Consider the following 21,708-nt stretch of genomic DNA (forward strand, 5'->3'; position numbering starts at 1 on the left):
TCACCAACACTCCGGGCCCACCTTCCCTCTGTAAACAGGTAAGCCAGCTCATCTCCTCTCCGGCTGCCTATAACTCTCAGATGCCCAGCTTTGGCTTAGACCTCAGCAGAGTTGGTTGGGCATAGTTCCTACCACTCTGGGTTGAAAGGCAGTGGAGCACCCACTCCTACTCTCATGCATTTCAGGAGCAAGGGATGGGACCGGGTGGTGAGAGAACAGTATCTGGAGGCAAGAGGACTCACCACCTGAAGATTCACCCCCTCCAAACAGGGAGACCACTCGTGGACCCAGCTCGGGAGAGGGATCACTCCTAAAAGTTTCAGCGAGGGCCAGGCAGACCTAGGCATGGGGCGGCCCCAGGAAGAGAACCCACTCAGAGGCAGGGGCCTGCTAGGCAATCTTTAGCTAGAAGAGCAGACAGAATGTGTTAGCTTTCGTGTCAGCAGCAAATGTTCTAGCTGAGCATTTAACCAAATCATCCAAACAGCTGAAACTGAGGCCAGGAGAGTCATCCAGCTTCCCCATGGGTCACACGCCGAGGGCAGCTGCTGCTATAAAGCCCAGCAGCGTGCTCCTGCCCTTTCCCGCGCCTGGCCCTTGCTCTCCTGGACCCGAAGCCTCCCCTGCCACCACCTGACTGAACTGACAGACCACCGGGATGAGATGATTCCAGGGGTGCTCAGCTAAGAAGGAACCGGGAAATCACTGGGAGCCAGGGACGACGACTCAGGGCTCCAGAACTCATCGCTGCTTTCAGCAGAGTAGCTCTGCTCTTTATGTGTTAGATCTGGGGTCCCTGCATTAACAAAGGTCTGGCTAAATGTTTCAGCCTCTGGTCTAATCCAATCGCTTCGATGATTGGGAAAGAAGTTGCGAGTTGCCGCCCATCAGAAAGAGGCCGAAGTTCTCTGTTCCCCTGCTCCACAGCACACCCCCCTGGAAACATCTCTCGGGAGGCAGCTCACAGCAAAACCTCCGGGAACAACTAACAGAATATTCCTGCCCACATATTAGCAGACAGAGGAAGTTTTTAACGTATCCTCCTTAAAGTTCAGTATTCCCTTAGGAACTTAATTCACTTACTTTTCACTTATTTAAAACTACACACTATCCTGGTTTGCTCTGTTATAAGCAACGTTCAGAACATGATACATTCGTACTGACTCCTATGTCTGGACATTTCTCAAGTCCAGTCACCTATATCTTGCAAACATCGGGCACCTCCTCCCACTTGCCAACATCAACCTGAGGGATAAGGAGAAAAGCCCAGGCCCGAGTCACCTCTACTCCCAGGACACCACACACATCATGACAGGCAGCACAGAGAAGGGCCAGCGCCTGGCTCCATCGCAGTTATCCTGTGACCTAGCGAGTGGCCTCCCTCAAAGTCCGGGTCCTCCCTCCAGGTCTGCATGAGGCGCAGGGCCATCTCAGGCTGCCCCTGGAGACTCAGCTACAAGGACCGGCCTGAGCACACCTGCTCGTGCGTCAGACTTCTCCGGAGGCTGCCTGAACTGCCTTTGCCCAATCCACGCTGCTGTCCACCCACATGTCCCAGGTCAGAGCGGAAGCGACATCTGAACCTGGCTTTGTAACTCCAGCTCTTCTCCCACAGGATGGCGGGAACCCAATAACGCAACCTTGATACTTTTTTGTGTGAAATTTATTGTTTCCACATTAATAGATTTTTTGGAGGGGAAGTACTTTCTTTTTTTTTTTTTTAACCACATGATGATTCTATACAGTTGCCCAGAGTAGGACACCATCATAAGTCATTAACATGCCGTATGAGCTCTGAATAAATAAAAGCTACAAAGCCCAAGTTATTTACAAATATCTTGGGCAGTAATGTTTACAAACCTATGTACAAAACAACAAATGTAAACAGTCAATGCAGCATGGGAGTGACCAAAGGTGCACAGGGACAACCACTGGGCTCAGTCTGCCCCCAGGAGCTGGCACCAGCCGGCCCCCGGAACCAGGCCGCTCAGTCCTTCCTAACACAACTGGAGAGGCCGCGGAACAAAACCAAAAGCTGTGAAGCTGTCATTTAACTGAATGACCAGAAAGCTGGTGGGAGGCTGCACCACCTCCACCCTGCGTCTGAGGCACAAGGAGGAGAAGACAGCAGAGGCCCAGCTGTTCGTCCCGGCCCCACAGGCTCCCGCTCTGGGAGGCCAAGCTGTGGCGTGCTAACTGCTGAAGCAAAATCAGAAGACGCAGCAATGAGACTGGAGAGCTCAGTGGTCCTAGGGTGATGAGACTGTGTTCCCTAATTCAGTGACCTTCCCGACTGTCTGCCAGCAACAGGCCCAGGCTGTGTGGGGTGGAGCTGGGGACAAACACATGATCAGGAGCACAAAGGTGCTTGGGTGGGAGCTCAGGAGGGCACACGTTGACCTGATTTGGGAGAGAACGTCTAAAAGATCTGCAATGTCCTAAATACAACTAAATCCTATCGGTACAGCAGGGTGGGGCTGAGGCAGGTATGATGAATGGGTACTTCTGCATCCAGTGGCCCAGCAATACATCACCTTGTGACCCACAAAGTGCAATCGTGAAACCAACGGCACTCCGGCGAGAAGAGAAAACAGCCAGTGTTGATATCGTGCAGTCCTGGGGCTGGGCAGGGCCCAGCAGCCACCACTGCATGCAGCCTGCCCTCTCTCTGCCAGCCCTAGGGAGGCAGACAGAGCCACGGGCTGGGCCCAGGCACCGAAGGGTGAGGCGTGGGTGTCCTGGGCTGTTGGAGGAGGGCGGAGCCCCCGTTGGGAAGCTGGGCACTCACACACTGAGAGGCAGCATACCTGGTGCCGACGAGGGGCGCGAGGAGCCCAGACCAGGAGGAGGAGGAGCTGGGTCAAAGCCGTTTACTGCCCTGGGGGGTGACAGCAGAGAAGAGAGGGGGAAGAAAAAGAGAGACTGTCATTTAAAACCACTTGACACACAGCAACAAATTCATTTTCTCTCTAAAACTACCCCTCTTCCCGGCCCATAGCAGAATCCCGACGGCCCAGGGAAGAGTGGCTGCCTCGAGCATCAGTTGGTTAGACTTGAGAACTCAGGGGTCCTACGGTAATGAGACTATGGGCAGCTTCATCACACTGGCCACTGCAGCCACAACTAAATGATAAAATAGTATACGACCATTAACAACCCATTTCCCCACGCTCTACCAGCATGACTCAGTGGCTGAGTGTCAACCTATGAACCAGGAGATCATGGTTTGATTCCCAGTCAGGGCATATGCCTGGGTTGTAAGTTAGATCCCCAGCATGGGGCGTGCAGGAGGGAGCTGATCAATGATTCTCTCTTACCATTGATGTTTCTATCTCTCTCTCTGTCCCTTCCTCTCTGAAATCAATAAAAATATTTTTTAAATCCATTTCCACAGTTCTTTAACAGCATGGGAAAATATTCAGAATGTAATTAATGGTGAATAGAAAAAGGTTACCAAACTATATATGTTCAATGATGTAAAGAAAAAAGAAAAAGTGTAAGTAGTATGTATTCAATCTAGACTATAGCCCCTTATATAGATAGGCATTACTGCCTGTGTAGCTAATTCTAGAATGTGTGGAGGTACTCACACATACATAGATCCACACAAACACACACACATATATGTACATTAAATCATATATATTACAGAAAGTTTAACAAGTTACTTTTCTTCCCTCTGGGTTATGGGTAAATTTTGTTTACTACTTTATACTTTTTTATTGTTTTCCAAATCTCCTACAATGTACACGAATATCTTAATGAAGGGGTAAAGTAACTTTTTTACATTGTTAAGCAGCCAGCTAGGGAGGCTGCTCTGCAGACTGGTTGCTGAGCAACCAGCCCAGCACAGGAGTCTACAAGGAGGGTCGCACACCTGAGCCCAGGGATGCAGAGCGCCCACCTCAGCCCACCCATCTGGCAGCACAGCCGCGGGAAGCAGTGAGGAGTGAGTGCGAGGCCTGGAACCTCTCAGGAAGCCACTTCAGCCTCTCCATCCTGGAAAACTTCCTAGGAAAGTGTCCCACTAGCAATTTGGGAAATACAGCGAATTGCAAAAGGCCGCACTCACCACACTTGCCCACCACTGCCCCCCGCCATCCACTCATCAGAGGGGTCTAGGGAGTTGAGTATAGACTCATTCTTACAAAAAATGCACACACATTCCCCACAAAGATAAGTGCTACATACACTGAAGAGGTGAGTGTAATCTCAGAGAAACAGGCATGCAAAAGAGACTTGACAAATGACCCTGCGCTACCCTGAAGAAACAGTTAATGCCTGAAGAAATAACCTCAGAGTCCAGATTTCAAGTTTGAAGTCAAGCTACCCACACAGAGCCACAGGGCTCTACATGTCATTTCTCCCTGCTGTACACCCGTGTTCTGTTTAGGGCTAGGGGAGGCCTGATATTTGAGCCTCGTCGTATGTGAAAACTTGAAATCATCCCTCCTACTCTCCCAAGGCCCCATCCTATATGCCACTGCAGCCCTCACGTAATAAGCCCAGCTGTCACTTGTCTGACTAGTCCCAGAGCCACCAAAGCCCGCTTCTCCTCAAAGCCCAAGGAGAACCAGGCAGGCCTCACAAACCTCAGCTTTACACAGGTGAACACCACATTCTGCAGGCTGTACTACAGACACCCCCAAAACCAGCAGAAAGGGAGCACTGTGGGTGCCAGGAAGAACCTGGCACCTGCTCCACAGGGGTGTGCACAACCAGCGACCACAAGGACGGCTCCACGTGCAGGCTTAGGACTGAGATTTGGCATTTTCAAATTAGACAGATCTTTAAAGAACATAAAGTCCATCCCCATTGTTGTAACGCTCAAAAAACCAAAGCAGGAGAAGGTCCAGCCATTCACCTGAGTTCCCCTACGAGCCCATCAATGGGGAAGCAGGGCTCATAACTTGCCTCCAGATGACCAGGCCATTCTCCTTTCCCAGCATCCTCCTGGCCAGAAGAGACCTGACAGCCCTCAGGAGCAACCACTTTGGTGCTCCCAACCCAAGTCAGCTACAGTGGGAAAAATAAGCAGTGCGATCAGAATACAAAAGGACAAGAAACTAGGTGAGTCGTTCTCAGTACGAATGGGAATAGAAATTCTGATTTGCAAGTTGGACAGAATAAAGAGAGAACAACAAGGGCCTCACCAAGCACTTCTTTCCTGAGCCAAGAAGTGGGATGCAGAAGACCAGAGGGAGAGAGCTGACCCTAGAGGTAGGATTGTGTCTGGTGAGGCACCTTCAGGAAACTGCAAAGCTGTGAAATGGGGAAAGAAACCTCCATATTCACATTTGGTTTCAGGAAGCAGCAAAAGAGCTGAAAGGAAATGTCCCGGTGGACACCACAGAAATGAACAGAAAGAGAGCAGGCAGGGGTGGGGACACAGATCTTGGGAATTATCTATGTGAACAGGTTACAGAAGCTATGAAATCTCATGGCCTTACCACCAAAATCTAGTTAAAGAGTCTGAAAAATAGAGACTCCAGCTGAGAAAAGAAACTAAGGTGAGTTACAAAATGACAACAGAAGTGAAAAGGGCACCTTTATAAGCTAGTCAGGAGGACAATAAATAGAACACAACAGTGATGACGTATGGACACTAAATCCATCAAAGCAGCAAGTGGAGGACACCTGAGAGGGCGGTAGAGAAAGGCCTGAGAGTGGGCCAGCGCTCATGCAGGAGGCAGCAGACACACTCCAGACCCGTCTTCCTAGTTAGATGGTCCATGGGAGTCGCGCAGCTCAGCCAGCTCGCGACCTTGCCCCAGGCCCTACAAACTGAAATGTGCCTTCCTGAAAACAGAGAAGAAAGGCAGATCTTATACACGTCTCCATCTATCATTCCAATGTGCTCTGAGAAACAAGAGTGAGCGCAGAGGGGAGAGTCCCCCCAGCAAGGCTCCGTAATCATTACTGCCTACTTTGAAAAAACAAGACACACTGGTAACAGGAAGAACCCAGTCCCACAGAGACATTCAAATATGGTCCCAGGACCTGCCAGGTACCCGTGGCCCCCACTCGAGTCCTGCATCATCTCTCAGCACCTGACCACACAGCGAGTGCCTGCTATTCACAACTGCCCAGCACCACTACAACTCATCCGTTTGGTTCTGCACAGCTGAACCAATAATGGTATACAGTTGAGTCAAACAGGAATTTGAAGGCTCACTTATGGGCTGTAAGTGGGTTAAAGCAGAGTCAGCCCCATGCAGTTAGTGAAAACAGTTTGTTAATGGGTCTCCCACCACACATCATGATTGAAAAAGAATAAAAAATAGCACAGCAAACAAATTCAATTACCCATGAACAACGTGGGAAATATGACTTTTTCTTGCCTAATAAAAAAAAGGAAAAAACATTAAACAGTAATGCAAATACTATTTTCATACCGTGCCCTAAAATTAGTGTATGCCCACCTACCTACACATAGCCCAAAAGAAATCTGACTGGCTTACAAAATTAGGGTAAGTGATACATAGAAAACTAAATAAATGCTATGAAGAAAAAAAGAATATTTTTGAGATAATATAAATGACTATACTACACAATTTGTATCTTTTCAGATGAGTGATATTAAGGGCTCCTAGTGGTTGGAAGAAGCAGGTCCAGCGAGCCATATTTTAGGAACTTGCAGAGGTGATCACAGACTAGATAAAAATCCTGATTCCAAGAGGCCCTCAAATAACCAGAACTTAGAGAATATTTTCAAGTCCTATAAAGTAAATGTAATAATACGGTACACTGTTTTACGTAGCAAGGCCTCACTGCGCCTGACACACATGCGCACTCACACACAAACTGGCCTTGATTAACCTCCCCAGACAATGCTCCTCCAGGGCCCCAGGAGGCCGGTAAAGCTGGTGCCAGTGCTCCAGACACTGCCCAGGAGCGAGAGGTAGGGCAGGCACATTCTAGAGCCCAGACTTCAAAATGAAGAGCTTTTCTCACACTGAAACTGCAAGCTGCAGTCTCTAAGAACTGGCATTTCTTCTTTTAACCTGACATTTAATCATGGAGCAGAGAGTTAGGCTACTTCCCCAATTCCTCTCGCAGCTGGTAAATACCATCCTGGTTTTTCATCTAGCTAACTAGAGGCCCGGTGCAGAAAACTTGTGCACGGGGGGGGGGGGGGGTCCCCTCAGCCCAGCCTGCACCCTCACCAATCCAGAACCCCTTGGAGGATGTCCGACTGCCAGTTTAAACCGGCAGTTGAACATCCCTCTCACAATCCTGGACCACTGGTTCCTAATCGCTCACCTGCCTGCCCAGTCGCCCCTAACTGCCCCCCCCGCCCCACAGCCGGCCTGATCACCCCTCACTGCCTCTGCATGCCGACCTGATCACCCCTAACTTACCCCCCTGCCGGCCTGGTTGCCCTGACTTGCCCCTCGCTGCCAGCCTGGTTGCTCCTAACTTCCCTCCCCGCCCCCCGCCAACCTGGTCACCCCTTACTGCCCCCGTGCTGCCAGCCAGGTCACCCCCAACTGCCTCCCCTGCTGGCCTAGTTGCCCCTCACGGCTCCCCCCGCGGCCTGGTCGCCTCATGCAGCCTACTGTTCAGTCATTTGGTCGTCCCTCACTAAACCGCCTGCCAGCCTGGTCACCCCCAACTGCCCCCCCCACTGGCCTAGTCGCCCCTCACTGCCCCCCTGCCAGCCTAATCGCCCCTAACAGCCCCCCGTGCTGGCCTAGTCACCCCAAGTGCACCCCACACCGGCCTGGTCGCCCCTAACTGCCCCCTCACCATCCAGGTCGCCTCTTACTGCCCCCCCCCCGCTGGCCTGGTGGCCCCAACTGCCCCCCTCTGCCGGCCTGGTCACCCCTAACTGCCCCCCTGCCGGCCTAGTCGCCCCAACTGCCCTTCCTGCCAGCCTAGTCACCCCCAACTGCCACTCCCCCTGCCGGCCTGGTCGCCCCATGCAGCCTGCTGTTCAGTCATTTGGTCGTCCCTCACTAATCCCCCTGCTGGCCTGGTCATAGGCAGCCATCTTGTGATGGCGTGAGGGTTAATTTGCATATTACCTCTTTGTTGCATGGGATAGGTCTGCAGGAAGAAAGGCCAGAGGTAAAAAGCCAGGTGGGTCAGAAGGAAGCCAGAATCAAAGTAAAGCAGCAAGGAAGTAAGAACACAGCAAAACCCCACAAAAGAGAGCTATAGGAATATGGCAACTAGACAAATGCAACTCAAGCAATAGGTTAATATCTGAGTGTGTATAAGCAACCTATTTGTCATATAAACTAAACACTTGAGGAAAGGCCAACCCACAAAAGCATACTGAATTCTTAATAGAAATAATAGTTAAAAATGTGTCCTATTTAAACCAAAACTAAATATCCTCTGCAACTTTCTATGGAGCGGTACGCTTCCAGGTGCAGTGCAGGAATAAAGCCTGCATGCGTCGCGTCCAGGATGCCTCTCAGAGGGCGGAGGTGGGGCTCCACACAGTGCCCAGGGCCCACGCCTGGTTCCGGGCCACCTGAAGCCTCTGCATCTCCCTAAGAACGGGGTCACCTCCGGGCAACCACTGTGCTCTGTCTGCGTCAGGGGTCCAACGGAAGCCAGTCGCTGACGAAGACCGAAGACCGGAGCAGGGAGCCTGCACTGACTGTTACTCCTCCTTCCTCATGACTGTTCTAAGGACTTTCTACATGCAAAGCTATTTGTCCAACCAACCTGTTTCTGGTCCATGCCTATTCTCACGTCATAAGGTGCCCAAGGAAAGAAACATGATTCCAGGTAGAGACTAATAACTACTCTACCGGAGGTAATTACAGGTTACAGAAAAAAAATAATTAGGCACCCCTAAACTATCCCTGTATTGTTTGGGGCAAATGGCAATTTAATGTCAAATACTTATTTATTCCACTTATCATTATTGTATAAAAATGAGCATTCCTCAAGGTTGCCTGAAACTCCTAAACCTGAGGAAAATTAATTTTACACTTACTCCCCCTGAGGAATCCCAATGGTTAAAATAAAGTTCTGATTTATATATTGGTATTTTAGAATGCTCTCCTTAAAGAAATATGTATACATGAAGGTAGAATCTCTCAGGCTCTCCGGAAAAATGCCACAGTTACATAGGAAAGCAGAACATACAAGCTCCTTTAAGAAATTGGGAAAATTTCTAGAGTTGTATCTGTGTTGCTTTCACAGGACAAGAATGAGCAGCCTCTACGACTCAAAGCAGAGACAGTGCCAAGGGATGGCGCTGCCTCAGTCGTTGTTCTGATAACAGCTACCTTGGGTAACGTGGTCAGCATCCCCAGACCACAGGTCTTAACTATTTAACTAGTTCCCTAAATTAAGGCACACCCATAAAAGAGTATAACCATGCAATGTTTTTGTTTTTTAAATTGAGGTAGAGTAGTATGTACTGACATGAAAAGATACTGGCAATATAAATCATATTGGCATGTTAAAGAATATCTGAAGTATAATCTCATAGATCTTAAAAGCTTATAGAAGATACATATGACTGTACATGACTAGAAATAACTAAGAATGTAAAAATAGTGTGAAAACAAAAAACATTTACTTTTTATTTTATGTACTTCTGCACCAATTGAAATTTTTTTGCATTTAAGATATATCACACCCTAGCTGGTTTGGCTCAATGGATAGAGCGTCGCCTGCGTATTACAGGGTCCTGGGTTTGATTCCAATCAAGGGCACATGCCCAGTTGCAGGCTTGATCCCCAGTGGGGGTCGTGCAGGAGGCACCCAATCAATGATTCTCATCATTGATGTTTCTCTCTCTCCTTCCCTCTCCCTTCCTCTCTGAAATTAAAAAAAAGGATGTATCATGGCTTCAATCCTAACACAATTTTTTTAATTTCTCAATTCCCTAAAAACCATCTTCACATCATACAAAATTTGTATCTCCTAAACTATATTTGATCCAGTGGTTTTATATTTTTCTAAAATCTTCAGGCAGAACGTTCATTACAGAGTTTGCATGTATACATAACGAGTGTTCTCTTCTACCCTTAACAAACACTGGGGTGGGGGGTGTGCAAAAGTAGGTTTACAGTTGTGAATATGCAAAACCGTTTGTTCTTATTTTTATTATTGTCCATACAAACAACTGTAAACCTACTTTTGCCCCATTCTATACTTGCCAGAAAAGTCTATGAGCCTGTAAGTGCCTTGAGCACAAGGACTATATCACGGGCAGAGCCTAGCACTGCTGCCTTCCAAGAGTCTGCTTCCAGGGCAGATGCTCAGAGTCAGGGTTCCCAGGACAACAGACTCTATGGGGACAGAAGACAGCAATAGATTTCATGTCCTGTGAGATCTGAATGGTAACAGGCTTCAGGTAGATTTATCAAACTGAGTTTATCTTTTCAAAGCTTCAGTAAGCTCACTTAATAACGTGTAACTTTAATACTTGAAATTATTTAAAACTTCCAAAACTTACCCTTTGTCGAAGAAAGACGTATGCCCTGATCTAGAGAACTTGGTGCCGTTGCTATTCATCACCCCGCAGTTAACATTCCCTGAAATATAGGATTTTCGTGATGCTTGGTCCTTTGCAAAATTCCTGCAAGCTGCTAATTTGGATTCTAAAGCCTACAAAAGAAAGAAGGAATGATTTGGTTGTCAAAACAGTAGCTGCACATAAAAATCTGCATTTCAAACCATTTCTATTTTGAGACTCAAACTTTACTCTCTCCGTGGATACTGGTGGCTACTTAAGCCAGAGTCAATCACCTTTCTGGCAGACAAAGGAAATGTTCATGCTGACTCCCTTTCTAATGAGCTCAGAACATTTTACTTATCCCTCTCACTGCTCCGAGGGATACAAATATCCTCACTCACATAAGAAAAATGTGGCACAAGCAAACCAAGACAGACCCCAGGTCTCTTGACCCCATCCATTATGTCTTTCTGAGTTTTGTTAGTTGGCTAGTTAGAGGTGGATGAGTATGGAGGAGGGCTCTTTTGGGAGCAAATGCATAAAGAATGCAAAAATATCATGAGAATTTTTTAAAGCAGCCAATTATTTCTACAGCATTTCAGTTTAGTTATTTCTAATGCATTAAAATGGATAAGAGCATTTACAACACTTCACATGATGTTAAAGACTATTCCTACTTCTTAGAACACAGGGTAAATGTCTGATACCCTTTTTCTATAATTAAATAATTCACCGGAAAATGACACCAGACCTTTAGAGCATTTACCTCTAAATCGGGTGCCTTTCTTGGCACCTGGCACTTGCCAGGCTCTACAAACAGACGACATGAAGAGAACAGGACTTCCTCATCTATTTCCATCACACACAGATATCACCAACTCCCCCTTCCCCATAGACACTCTGACCAACTCAAAGCCGTCTCCCTGACAAAAAAAGGAGGAGGGCAAAAAACAGTCCATTCCTATTATCCATGATACTAAGGAATTAGGAATGCATAAGTAAATTAAATCCACAGATAACATATGCACTTTAAAAATCCTCCCCCCATAATTTCAATACAAGCTGTTAAGAAACAGAAATGAAAACAAACGTCTTCTATCCTCCTTTCCTATAACAAAAGTACAATGACCTATAAAATAAGAACAAACAGAAGAGAGGTAGTGACCTTGTAGGATAAGCTTTACATAAGCATTATTTCAGCAACTTGTTAATGTACACATACACAGTAAAAACTGAGAGCCACTAAGCTCCTATGTTCAAGACACTCATTCATTCCTTCAAATACGGATGTGCTAAGCACCTATCATACAGCTGGCACAAGTTGTATCTGAGATGTCAGGGAGATATCCAAGTGCAAGTACTGGGGTCTGGCACTCGAGTGAATAAAGTGGTTTAGATACCAAGATTTAGAAGATATATATACCAAGAAGTAGACAAAATCATAGTTGTGAATAAGATGAGGAAATTAAGGACAGAGCTCTGAATAAAATCAACAATGAAAGGGTGGGCAGATTAAGACCTAACAAATGACAAAGAGGAATGGGCAGGAAGACAGGAAGCAGACATGACACTGCATCAGAGGAACAGAGGAAAGAAGGCATTCCAAAAAAAAAAAAAAAAGTGGTTTTGAATGTTTCAAGTAAAATCAGGACAAAACAGCATTCATTCTAGCTGACAGCACTGAGATCGTCAAGGAGCAATTATAGTGGAGTGAGCAGCGTCAGAGACAAAACAAGGACGTCTGGGGAAGTGTGTACTAATATACAGTCAAAAACGCTAACAATGGCCCCAGCCAGTTTTGCTCATGATTAGAGCACTGGCCCTCGGACTAAAGGGCCGCAGGTTCGATTCCAGTCAAGGGCACATACCTCGGTTGCAAGCTCAATCCCCACCCAGGGTCGGCGTGCCGGAGGCAACCAATCAATGTGTCTCTCTCCTATTGTTTCTCTCTCTGTGTCTCCCCCTCCCTTCCACTCTCTCTAAAAATCAATGGAAAAAAATATCCTCGGGTGAGGATTAACAAAAAACAAAACAAATAAAAAATGCTAACAATAAATGGAGACATGCTTTCAAAAAGGTTGGTTGTAAAAGGAAGAATTAGAATAATGGCTGAAGAGAGAGATAGGGTAAAAGAAAGAATAGTTGCTTTTATTTTTGCTTTCTAAGATTAAAAAAAGTATGTATATATTATCTAATATTACACATACATATTAACATATAGAGAGTAAAAAGCTGAAGATACCGGAGACATAAAGATGACAAGGCTGGAAGGAATGGGATCCAAAGCATACAGGGACAAAACTAGCCAGGAGCACGAATATGACACTTTTACTACTGAAATAAAAAGGAAGAAGAGCTACAAACAGAGGTAACAGAATAATAAAAAAAAAAGGAGAAAACAAAACTTCAAGTCAGATGGCCTTGATTTCTCAGTGGAAGAGGGTGCAAGCGTGGGGATGCGGCTTCCGAGTAGTTCTAGTCAGTGGACCAAAGAATATTCATGGAAGCACGCCAGGAGCTGGCGGATAAGCAGACCAAAGTTTTATGACATCTTGGGAGACTGGTAAACAGGTAAACCATGCAAGGACTCCAAGTTCAACTTTAATGCACCATTTCTGAATAATTTATTTATGGTACTAAAACAAAATAAACAAGAACAAAGAAAGATGACAACTTGGGGTCCAGAAATAGACAGTGCTGATCCAACAGCATATAATGAAGAGAAATTCAAGGACGACGGTGGTGCAGCAGCCCTATAAGCGTATCAGAGCTTTCAGCAAAGAGTGAGGGTAAGAAGCTGGAAGGTATGAGATATTGCAAAGAGTGCATTTGAGCTCTCACACGATACAAAAAAATCTGATATGATTCTGAGTAAGTGATAAAGAACAAAATGCTTGAACCATCTGTTGAACAATATGAATAAAATGACCCAAGAGCCAGCTGCCCTCTATGATTATACAGTAGCACACATGGGCATGATACTATAGATACTACTGACTAATTTTCAATCTTCAGAACTAACCAATGGAGAGTAAAAGAAGGTACAAAGAGACACAGACACACACAGACACACACACATACACAATAAGGAGTTGCAATATAATCTAATAAATTCAGAAATAGAGGTTTTATATTTAAAATTACAAAAAACACTAACAAAAAATAAAAATTGCAAAAATGTGAGTTAAAGTCCTCATCTTTTTGCTTAAAATTGGTTAGTCAAGATACAGAAAAATAAAACATTATTTTATCAAGTTACAGAGGTAAATACCATAACTCTTACAACAAATTGGATAAAAATGATTATCTTAAAAGTAAGGAAAAACTATGTACTGTATGAATGATTTAAGCACATTACTATTTATAGCAACTTTAAATTGCAGTTTAGAGTGAATCTGATGGTTAAAATAATTCCATAAGCTAGAAAAGGTAAACATAGGACCCTGTATCTTGGCCTCCCATTTCTTCTTCAAAGAAAGTATAATGCAACTTCTACTTTTTTCAGAAAGTGTCTTACACACAAAAAATAAGTAAAGGCATGGTGGATAGTGGGAAGTTTCAGGGGTAGATTACTGAAAAGAGAGGTTCAAGTCACTGAGGGAAATAAGAAAAGCTTAAATCCACACAATCATATTATTGTTTCCAGTGATCTGAATGAAGGAAAGAAGTCACATTTCTTAATTGATCCAGACTGCAGGTCTCCTCCATGGCCAAAAACACCATGCTCAGCACTAACAGAGGAAACCATCTGTGGGATCACATATGAATAGGAACAAAGTTAAAGCAAGAGAGTGCTAAAAAAACACACAATGGAGTACTACTCTCTTGATAAGGTCCAAGAGTATTATACAGAGTAAAAAAACTGAATAAGCGCCTGGCCTGTATGGCTCAGTGGTTGAGCATCAACCTATGAACCAGGAGGTCACAGTTCAAGTCCCAGTCAGGGCACATGCCCCAGTGTGGGGCATGCAGGAGGCAGCCGATCAATGTTTCGCTCTCACACTGATGTTTCCCCTTCCTACTTCTTTAAAAATCAATTTTTAAAAAGCTTAATTTTTTAAAAAAAAAAAGGACATACAGCAGGAAGTATTTTAGGAAAAAGTGGAGGACTCATTGTCCTTTAGAAACAGGCATGGGGAACATGCAGAATTCTCAGTGGAAACTTAGGAGGTCAGCACGCTGGGCCTCCTGCAGAGAGAGACACCAGCAAGCCCAAGCCCTGGAGGTGAGTATCTGGACCAGCCTCAGCTGATCACCGGATGCTTCTGCTTCTCAGTTTAATTACCACAGGGAGGTATCCTTTTTTCTTCCCTGACTTCACATTCAGAAATAATTCAATTACCTTTGCAATCGAAACACCTAGTGATAAATAATTGAATACTTACCCCTACTTTCCGTAAGAGATCCCCCACAATGTTTAGTGCTGATATCCTAGCTGAAGGAGTCAGTGGACTGGTACCAAAACCGTTTGGTATAGCTACAGAAAAATAAAACACAAGTGTTTATACATGCAATTTGGGTTTTGTTGCTATTGCAAAATAGTATACATTCAATGTAAAAAAATCAATATATATTCCAAACTACAGATAAAGTGGAGATTCCATAAACATGTTTAACAGTTCTACAACTGATGAGTATTTAGATTACATCCAATTTTACATCACTACAAATAATGCTAAAAGGACGTATAGCCTTAAAACATCCAGATGAGTATTTCTGAAGAAGAGATTCCTAAAAATAGAACTGCTGGGTCAGAGGATATGCTATGCCCATTTCTTTCACCTTAACAGGTACTGACTGCCAAAATGCTCACCAAGAAGATTATGTCAATATCAGCAATGTGTACGGTGGTGTCGTCAATAATATTAGACATCTTTTTATGCCAATTTGATAGTCATTTTGTTTTAATTTTTATTTCCTTAATAACTAATCATTTGAATCTCTTCCGGAAATTATCTGCCTATCCTTTGCATTTTTTTCCTACCAGGTTGTCTTTCCTTTAACCAATTTGCAAGGGAACAATAATTATATCCACCCTTTCTCTTTTATGTTGTATTTCTCAGAGTGACATTTATCTTTTCTTTTAAATATATTTTTATTAATTTCAGAGAGGAAGGGAGAAGGAGAGAGATAGAAACATCAATGATGAGAGAGAATCATCGATCAGCTGCCTGCTGCACGCCCCACACTGAGGATCAAGCCCGCAACTCAGGCACGTGCCTCTGACCAGTATCGAACCTGGGACCCTTCAGTCTTCAGTCCAACACTCTATCCACTGAGCCAACAGGCCAGGGCTGACATTTATCTTTTAAGCTTTGTGTATGGGGGAGGAAGCCTTTGGCTCCCTCACCGCAATATTATAAAAATGTTCCCCATATTTTCTCCTAATTGCTTTCCTAAAAATTTTTTTGCCCTTAGATCACTTATCAAATATTTACATATTTCCCCTCCAAATGGATAGCCAATTAGTGAAAAAGTACTAAAATAGTTTTTTAGCACTTGAAATAGTACTAAAACCATATACTGAATTCCCTATATATTTCAAGCTCCATTAAATTATTAGTCCACTCTGCCAGAAAGATGCTGCTTCGGCTATTATAGTATTAAAATAAATTTTGGTATCTTGAAGGGCAAAGCCTCTTCTTGTTAGTAAACTATTTCAAACTTTTCTTGGCTATTCTTTTTTTAAAAAATATATTTTTATTGATTTCAGAGAAGAAGGGAGAGGAAGAGAGTGATAGAAACATCAATGATGAGAGAGAATCATCGATCAGCTGCCTTCTGCAGGCCCCACACTGGGGACTGAGCCCGCAACCCAGGCATATGTCCCACCGGGAATCGAACCATGACCTCCAGACTCATAGGTCCAGGCTCAACTATTGAGCCACGCCGGCTGGGCTCTTGGCTAGTCTTACACATTTACTCTTCAAGAGTAACTTTAAAATCAACTTGACAACTTAAAAAAAAATCCTAAGACTCTTACTAAAAATTTAAATTATTGATTGATTTAGGGAGAATAGATATTACAACAAAATTAAGTCTTTCCATTCAGAATCATAGTATTGAGCATGCTATTCATTCTCTTCTTCCATGCCCTTCAGCAAAGATTTCCAATTGTGCATCTTTCTCCAATTTATTTTTGACATAAATAGCATAATGGTTAAGAGCTCTTGAGTGGAACTGCTAGATACAAATCCATCTTGTCATTTGATACCTGTGTGACCTTGAGTTAAGTTACCCATATGCAAAAGAAGCTAATAATTAACTTACCTCATAAAGTTGTTGTGAAGTTTAAACTAGTTAACATGCTTTTAAAATGCCTAGCACAGTATTTAATAAATGTTAACTATTATTTTTTGTTTTCTAGAGTGCTGATCAGCCTGTAAAATGCTTTTGCAGCTGCTGCTGTTGTTTACCATTCTGTCCTTTAGAATGTAATCTCATTGACAGTAGGGACTTGTCTTATTCACCACTATACTCCCAGAATCTAGAATGTGTGGCACATATTAGGTGCTCAATTGATATAAATAAACTACTAGACTTTCCTTGGCAGGGATTTCTGAATCTCAGCTTTCTCTATTCTCCTCAAATTTTGTACTTTAGGTATTATATCTGTGCTTTAATGATAAACTATATTAAGTGCTTTTGGGAAACGGGCATTGTATCAATGCAATGCAATTAAAAATAGACCATTTCAGCCCCTAGCTGGTTTGGCTCAGTGAATAGAGCATAGGCCTGCAGACTGAAGAGTCCTGGGTTTGAATCTGGTCAAGGGCACATGCCCAGGCCGTGGGCTCAATCCCCAGTAGGGGTGTGCAGGAGGCAGCCGATCAATGGTTCTCTCTCATAACTGATGTTTCTATCGCTCTTTCCCTTCCTCTCTGAAATCAATAAAAATATTTTTTTAAAAGACCATTTCACAGAGATGTTCTTCAACCTTGTCACTGATTTATCTAACCTCCTGCTTCTACTAGTACGTCTGTGCTGATCTCCTTGTCACAAAACTGCCATGATCCAGTATACAGCAGCTTTTAGGTGAGTTTACACTGTCAGTTCCAGTCTAAAAGTGTGTCTATTTGGACAAGATTACAGCCTTTGGGTTGACCTATCTTAATTCTGTGCCAGAGTAAGCTCTATGTCCTACTGTCACTCCCCTACCCCAAGTTCTCACATGAAAAATCTAATGAGCTGTAAAAGAATGTACACCTCCCTCTGGGTGTTACCTTGATTTCAGCTCCTGATTATTCTGATTAGTACTCAAATAAAAAGTTTTCAGAATTCATCTGCATAATTCTAATGAGTAAAAGCAAACCTTTGTTAATTTTCAAATGTCAGTAATTCTGAGGGCCTCAAATACACAAGCACCATTCTGAAAAATGAACAGTGAAAGCTTTTGAGGACTGCTACAACCTATATACTACTGGGTCTATGCCCTCAGCAAGACAACACATACTAGTACAATTAGTAACACCTTTTGACTATTCAGCATTTTCACATACCCTATCTAATTTCAACTCAAGAACAAGTGAATTATCTATTCAAGGGCTACTGAGCACTTGGAATGTGACTTATGCAACCAAAAACTGATTTTTAAATTTTAATTCATACTAAATTAGTAAAAACTTAAATTTAGTCATATGTGGCTAGTGGCTACTGTATTGGACAGCACAGATATAGAGAGCTTACTACACTAATTGCCCAGACAGAAAATCTTTTATCACTATGAAAGATATAATCCTGTATTCAAAAAAGGGGTAGGAAGATCCTTCCATAGGGGAGTAGGAGTAGCTGAAATATGATCTGCAAGCTGCAAAAAACTAAATCTGAACTGAGAGCATCAGGGTTCTATTCTAGTGGCTACTAAATGGCTTTTCTACTTATCAGGATTAAAAAACACATTGGCTGATGGCAAAAGGAATATTCTCTGTGCACTACTCAACAGTTCCTCTGAGTGTCACTTACGACATTCAGCATTCAGCTACAGAGGCATGTAATAGACTGGACGTGCCTATCCAAGCCAATGGTACTCGAGTCTGGTAACCTGAGTCTCTATGTATCCCATGTACGATTCTCAAATGTGAGCATAAAGGCTTCTAGTCTGCCCACGATATGTTAGGTGGCAAAAGCAAGACATAAAACTGGACTTAAATATGATCCCCAAAGAATGTGTGTAATGAGGTAGGCACAAACACAAATAAGCATACACAAAATAAGAAAAAATCAAAGTGTTAAGAGTAGTTAACTTTAAACGGTAAGATTACAGATGGTTTTTCTTTTCTGTTTTTAAAATCTGCTGCATGAACATATATTACTGCTACAATAAAAAAATAAACTTCCTTTAAAAACTTTCCAACTTTTCAAAATCTCAATTTATTAAGTGGCTTTTGTCTTAAACCTAGCCAGCATTCTCATTGTTTCCTATGGCTGAGTGGCTTAGGAAAATAATTCCTTCTTCTTCACACAGATTTAACCAACTTTTTAACTGAAATTTTGCTTAAACTTTAGCAACTACTGCTTCATCAGCAAATCCTCTAAGTTGATAATCTACCATAGTTTCAAAAAGCAGACCTAGCCCATGTGGCTCAATGGTATGAGCATCGTACTCACATCTAAGGGTCACAGGTTCGATTCCCTGTCAAGGAGATATACTACCTGAGTTGCAGGTTCAATCCCTGGCCCCAAGTTGAGCCTAGCGGGAAGCAACCAATGAGAGGCAACCAAACGATGTCTCTCATCTCCCTCCCTCCCTCCTCCTTCCCTTCCACTCTCTCTAAAAAATTAATGGAAAAAATACCCTCAGGTGAAGAGTAACAACAAAAGAAAGAATAGCAAGAAACAAAAGAAAAGACATTACAAACCTTTTGGTGAAGGAAAACTGTTCTCTGTTCCTTTGCCAACAGGAGTTGCTGGCAAAGAAAGTGACGCCTGGACAGCAGAGTCCATCTTTTCACAATCTAGAGTTGGAGAGCTGGGAGCCGACTTTCTGGTTACTTCCTGTTGTCTTTCCCGAACTGCTAGTTCTTGTCTTAAATCTGAAAAACGTAGCAAAGGTAGTAATACTCAGTAGAAAAAGCAAATACGTAAAGCAAAGTCATCTAAAATGAAATAAAGACTTTCTCCCTAGATTATTATTTCTCAAATATAAATTTCCTTTTTAACAATTATTTCTAGGGGGATAAACATGACAATCCTACTGTCTAAATGACCTTTCTTTTATAATACTTATTTTTAAAAAAATTTTATTTGAGAAAGAGAGATGAAATGAGAAAGGGAGGAGGAGGGAGAGAGAGTGAAAGAAAGAAAGGAGAGAAACATCAATTCTTGTATGTGCCTTGACTGGAGATCAAACCCACAACCTTGGCATATCGGGATAATATGCTAACCCAGTGGTCGGCAAACTGCGGTTCGCGAGCCACATGCAGCTCTTTGGCCCCTTGAGTGTGGCTCTTCCACAAAATACCACGTGCGGGTGCACACGTACAGTGGAATTGAAACTTCATGGCCCATGCGCAGAAGTCGGTTTTCGGCCTGGGCAAGTCTATTTTGAAAAAGTATTGTTGATATTTGGCTCTGTTGACTAATGAGTTTGCCGACCACTGCGCTAACAAAATGCGCCATCTGGCCAGGGTTAAATGATGTTTTATAATTGAAAAATGCTGTAACTTAAGAAAACTGTTATTTATGCCCATATGCAAAAAAGGAATAGAACAGGCAACCAATCAGTGTTTCTTTCTCTTTCTCTCTCCTTTGCTCTCTAAGCATGTCCTCAGGTGAGGACTAAAAAAAACATATATATGACACAAAATTATCATTTGCTTTTATTTTGAAACTAGAGGCCTGATGCACGAAAATCATGCAAGGGCTCAGCCCTCACAGCCCCGGCTTCGTCCGGAAGGATGTCCAGAAGGTCGTTTGGCTATTCAGTCTCATCGGCATATTAGCTCTTTATTATATAGGATGATGTAGTTTGGGGATCATTGCAAAAATCAATAAAGTGCATTTTTGTAATTTTAAATGGGCTGGTATTGTTCATTGTCACTATGACATATTTTGTTTTAGAAAGAAGTAGTCAAAATAGTTGCAATTTTTTCTTGCATTCAAAGTTGAATTTTCAACTCAAAATTAATATCTTCTTTTCCAGTTAGCAACAGACCTACAAAATACTTGCTTATGTTAAAGAAAGGATACAAAGTCATCCCACTTCTGGATACAAATCCAAACGAATTCAAACCAAGATCTCACAGACACACTTGCACATCCATGTTCCATGCAGCAGTATTCACAGTAGCCAAGAGGTGGAAGCAACCAAGTGTCCAGCCACAGATAAATGGATCAGAAAGTGCAGTATACATACACGGGAATATTATTCAGCCTTATAACAAAAGGAAATTTTATCACATGCCACAACATGGATGAACCTTTAGAATACTATGCAAAGTGAAATAAAGCAATCACAAAAGGCAAACACTGTGTGATTTCACTTATATGAAGTATCTGAAGTAGTCACACTCATAACTAGCAACTGAAAGAGAAATGTGATCACCAGGGGCTGGGGAAAAGGGAAATGGGGAGTTGTTGTTCAATGAGTATAGTCTCACTTGTACAACATAGAAAAAATCCTAGCCATCTGTTGCATAACAATGTGAATATAGTTAACACTATACTGTACACTTAAAAATGGTTAGGATGGTAAATTTTAGCCCTGGCCATTGTGGATCAGTGGATTGGAGTATCTGTCTGTACACCAAAAAGTCCAGGGTTTGATTCCCAGTCAAGGCACATGTCTACATTCCAAGTTGGATTCCTGTCAGGGAGAGTTCGGGAGGCAGCACATCAATGTTTCTCTCTCTCTCTCCCTCTCTGTCCCTTTCTCTAAAAATCAATGAACATGTCCTCGGGTGAAGCTAAAAAAAAAAATATATATATATATATATATATATATATATATATATATATATATACACATATACACACACACACACACACACACACACACACGTAAATTTTATGTGTTCTGACCACAATTATCTATAATAATAAAAGGGTAATATGCTAATTAGACCAGATGTCATTCCAGATGAAGCCCAGAGGGAAGCCAGTGCCGGCAGCTGGGGGAAGGAAAGCCTACTCTTGCACGATTTTCGTGCATCTGTCCTCTAGTAAACAAATAAATAAGAGTTAATATTTTATAATTATGTAAATTATGAGAAGTTCTTCAGATGAAGTTCTTAAAAAAAAAAGAGCATGTAAAACTAGTTTTAAACATTAGATCAAATGTTTCA

The 21,708-nt window shown here is 43.1% G+C and overlaps 1 protein-coding gene across 5 annotated transcripts in view; it reads right to left on the minus strand.

The window, feature by feature from the left end:
- Nucleotides 1-1,645: 1,645 nt before the first annotated feature.
- Nucleotides 1,646-21,708, minus strand: part of NDEL1 (nudE neurodevelopment protein 1 like 1) — a 42,588-nt gene continuing 22,525 nt past the window's right edge. The window contains exons 6-11 of one of the 5 annotated variants that reach the window (XM_059668653.1): nt 19,285-19,458; nt 14,812-14,903; nt 10,427-10,578; nt 6,307-6,341; nt 5,154-5,262; nt 4,998-5,016 (exon numbers count right to left, since the gene is read on the minus strand). In XM_059668653.1, the coding sequence (XP_059524636.1) occupies nt 5,013-5,016; nt 5,154-5,262; nt 6,307-6,341; nt 10,427-10,578; nt 14,812-14,903; nt 19,285-19,458 (566 nt within the window). In that variant the 3' untranslated portion in view covers nt 4,998-5,012. Of the gene's footprint in view, nt 2,879-4,997; nt 5,017-5,134; nt 5,263-6,306; nt 6,342-10,426; nt 10,579-14,811; nt 14,904-19,284; nt 19,459-21,708 lie in introns of those variants that run through there. The other 4 variants (XM_059668655.1, XM_059668656.1, XM_059668654.1 and 1 more) reach the window with 4 other exon arrangements.

This window comes from Myotis daubentonii, chromosome 16, assembly GCF_963259705.1.
Source record: "Myotis daubentonii chromosome 16, mMyoDau2.1, whole genome shotgun sequence".
In the NCBI taxonomy this organism is placed as follows: Eukaryota; Metazoa; Chordata; class Mammalia; order Chiroptera; family Vespertilionidae; genus Myotis; species Myotis daubentonii.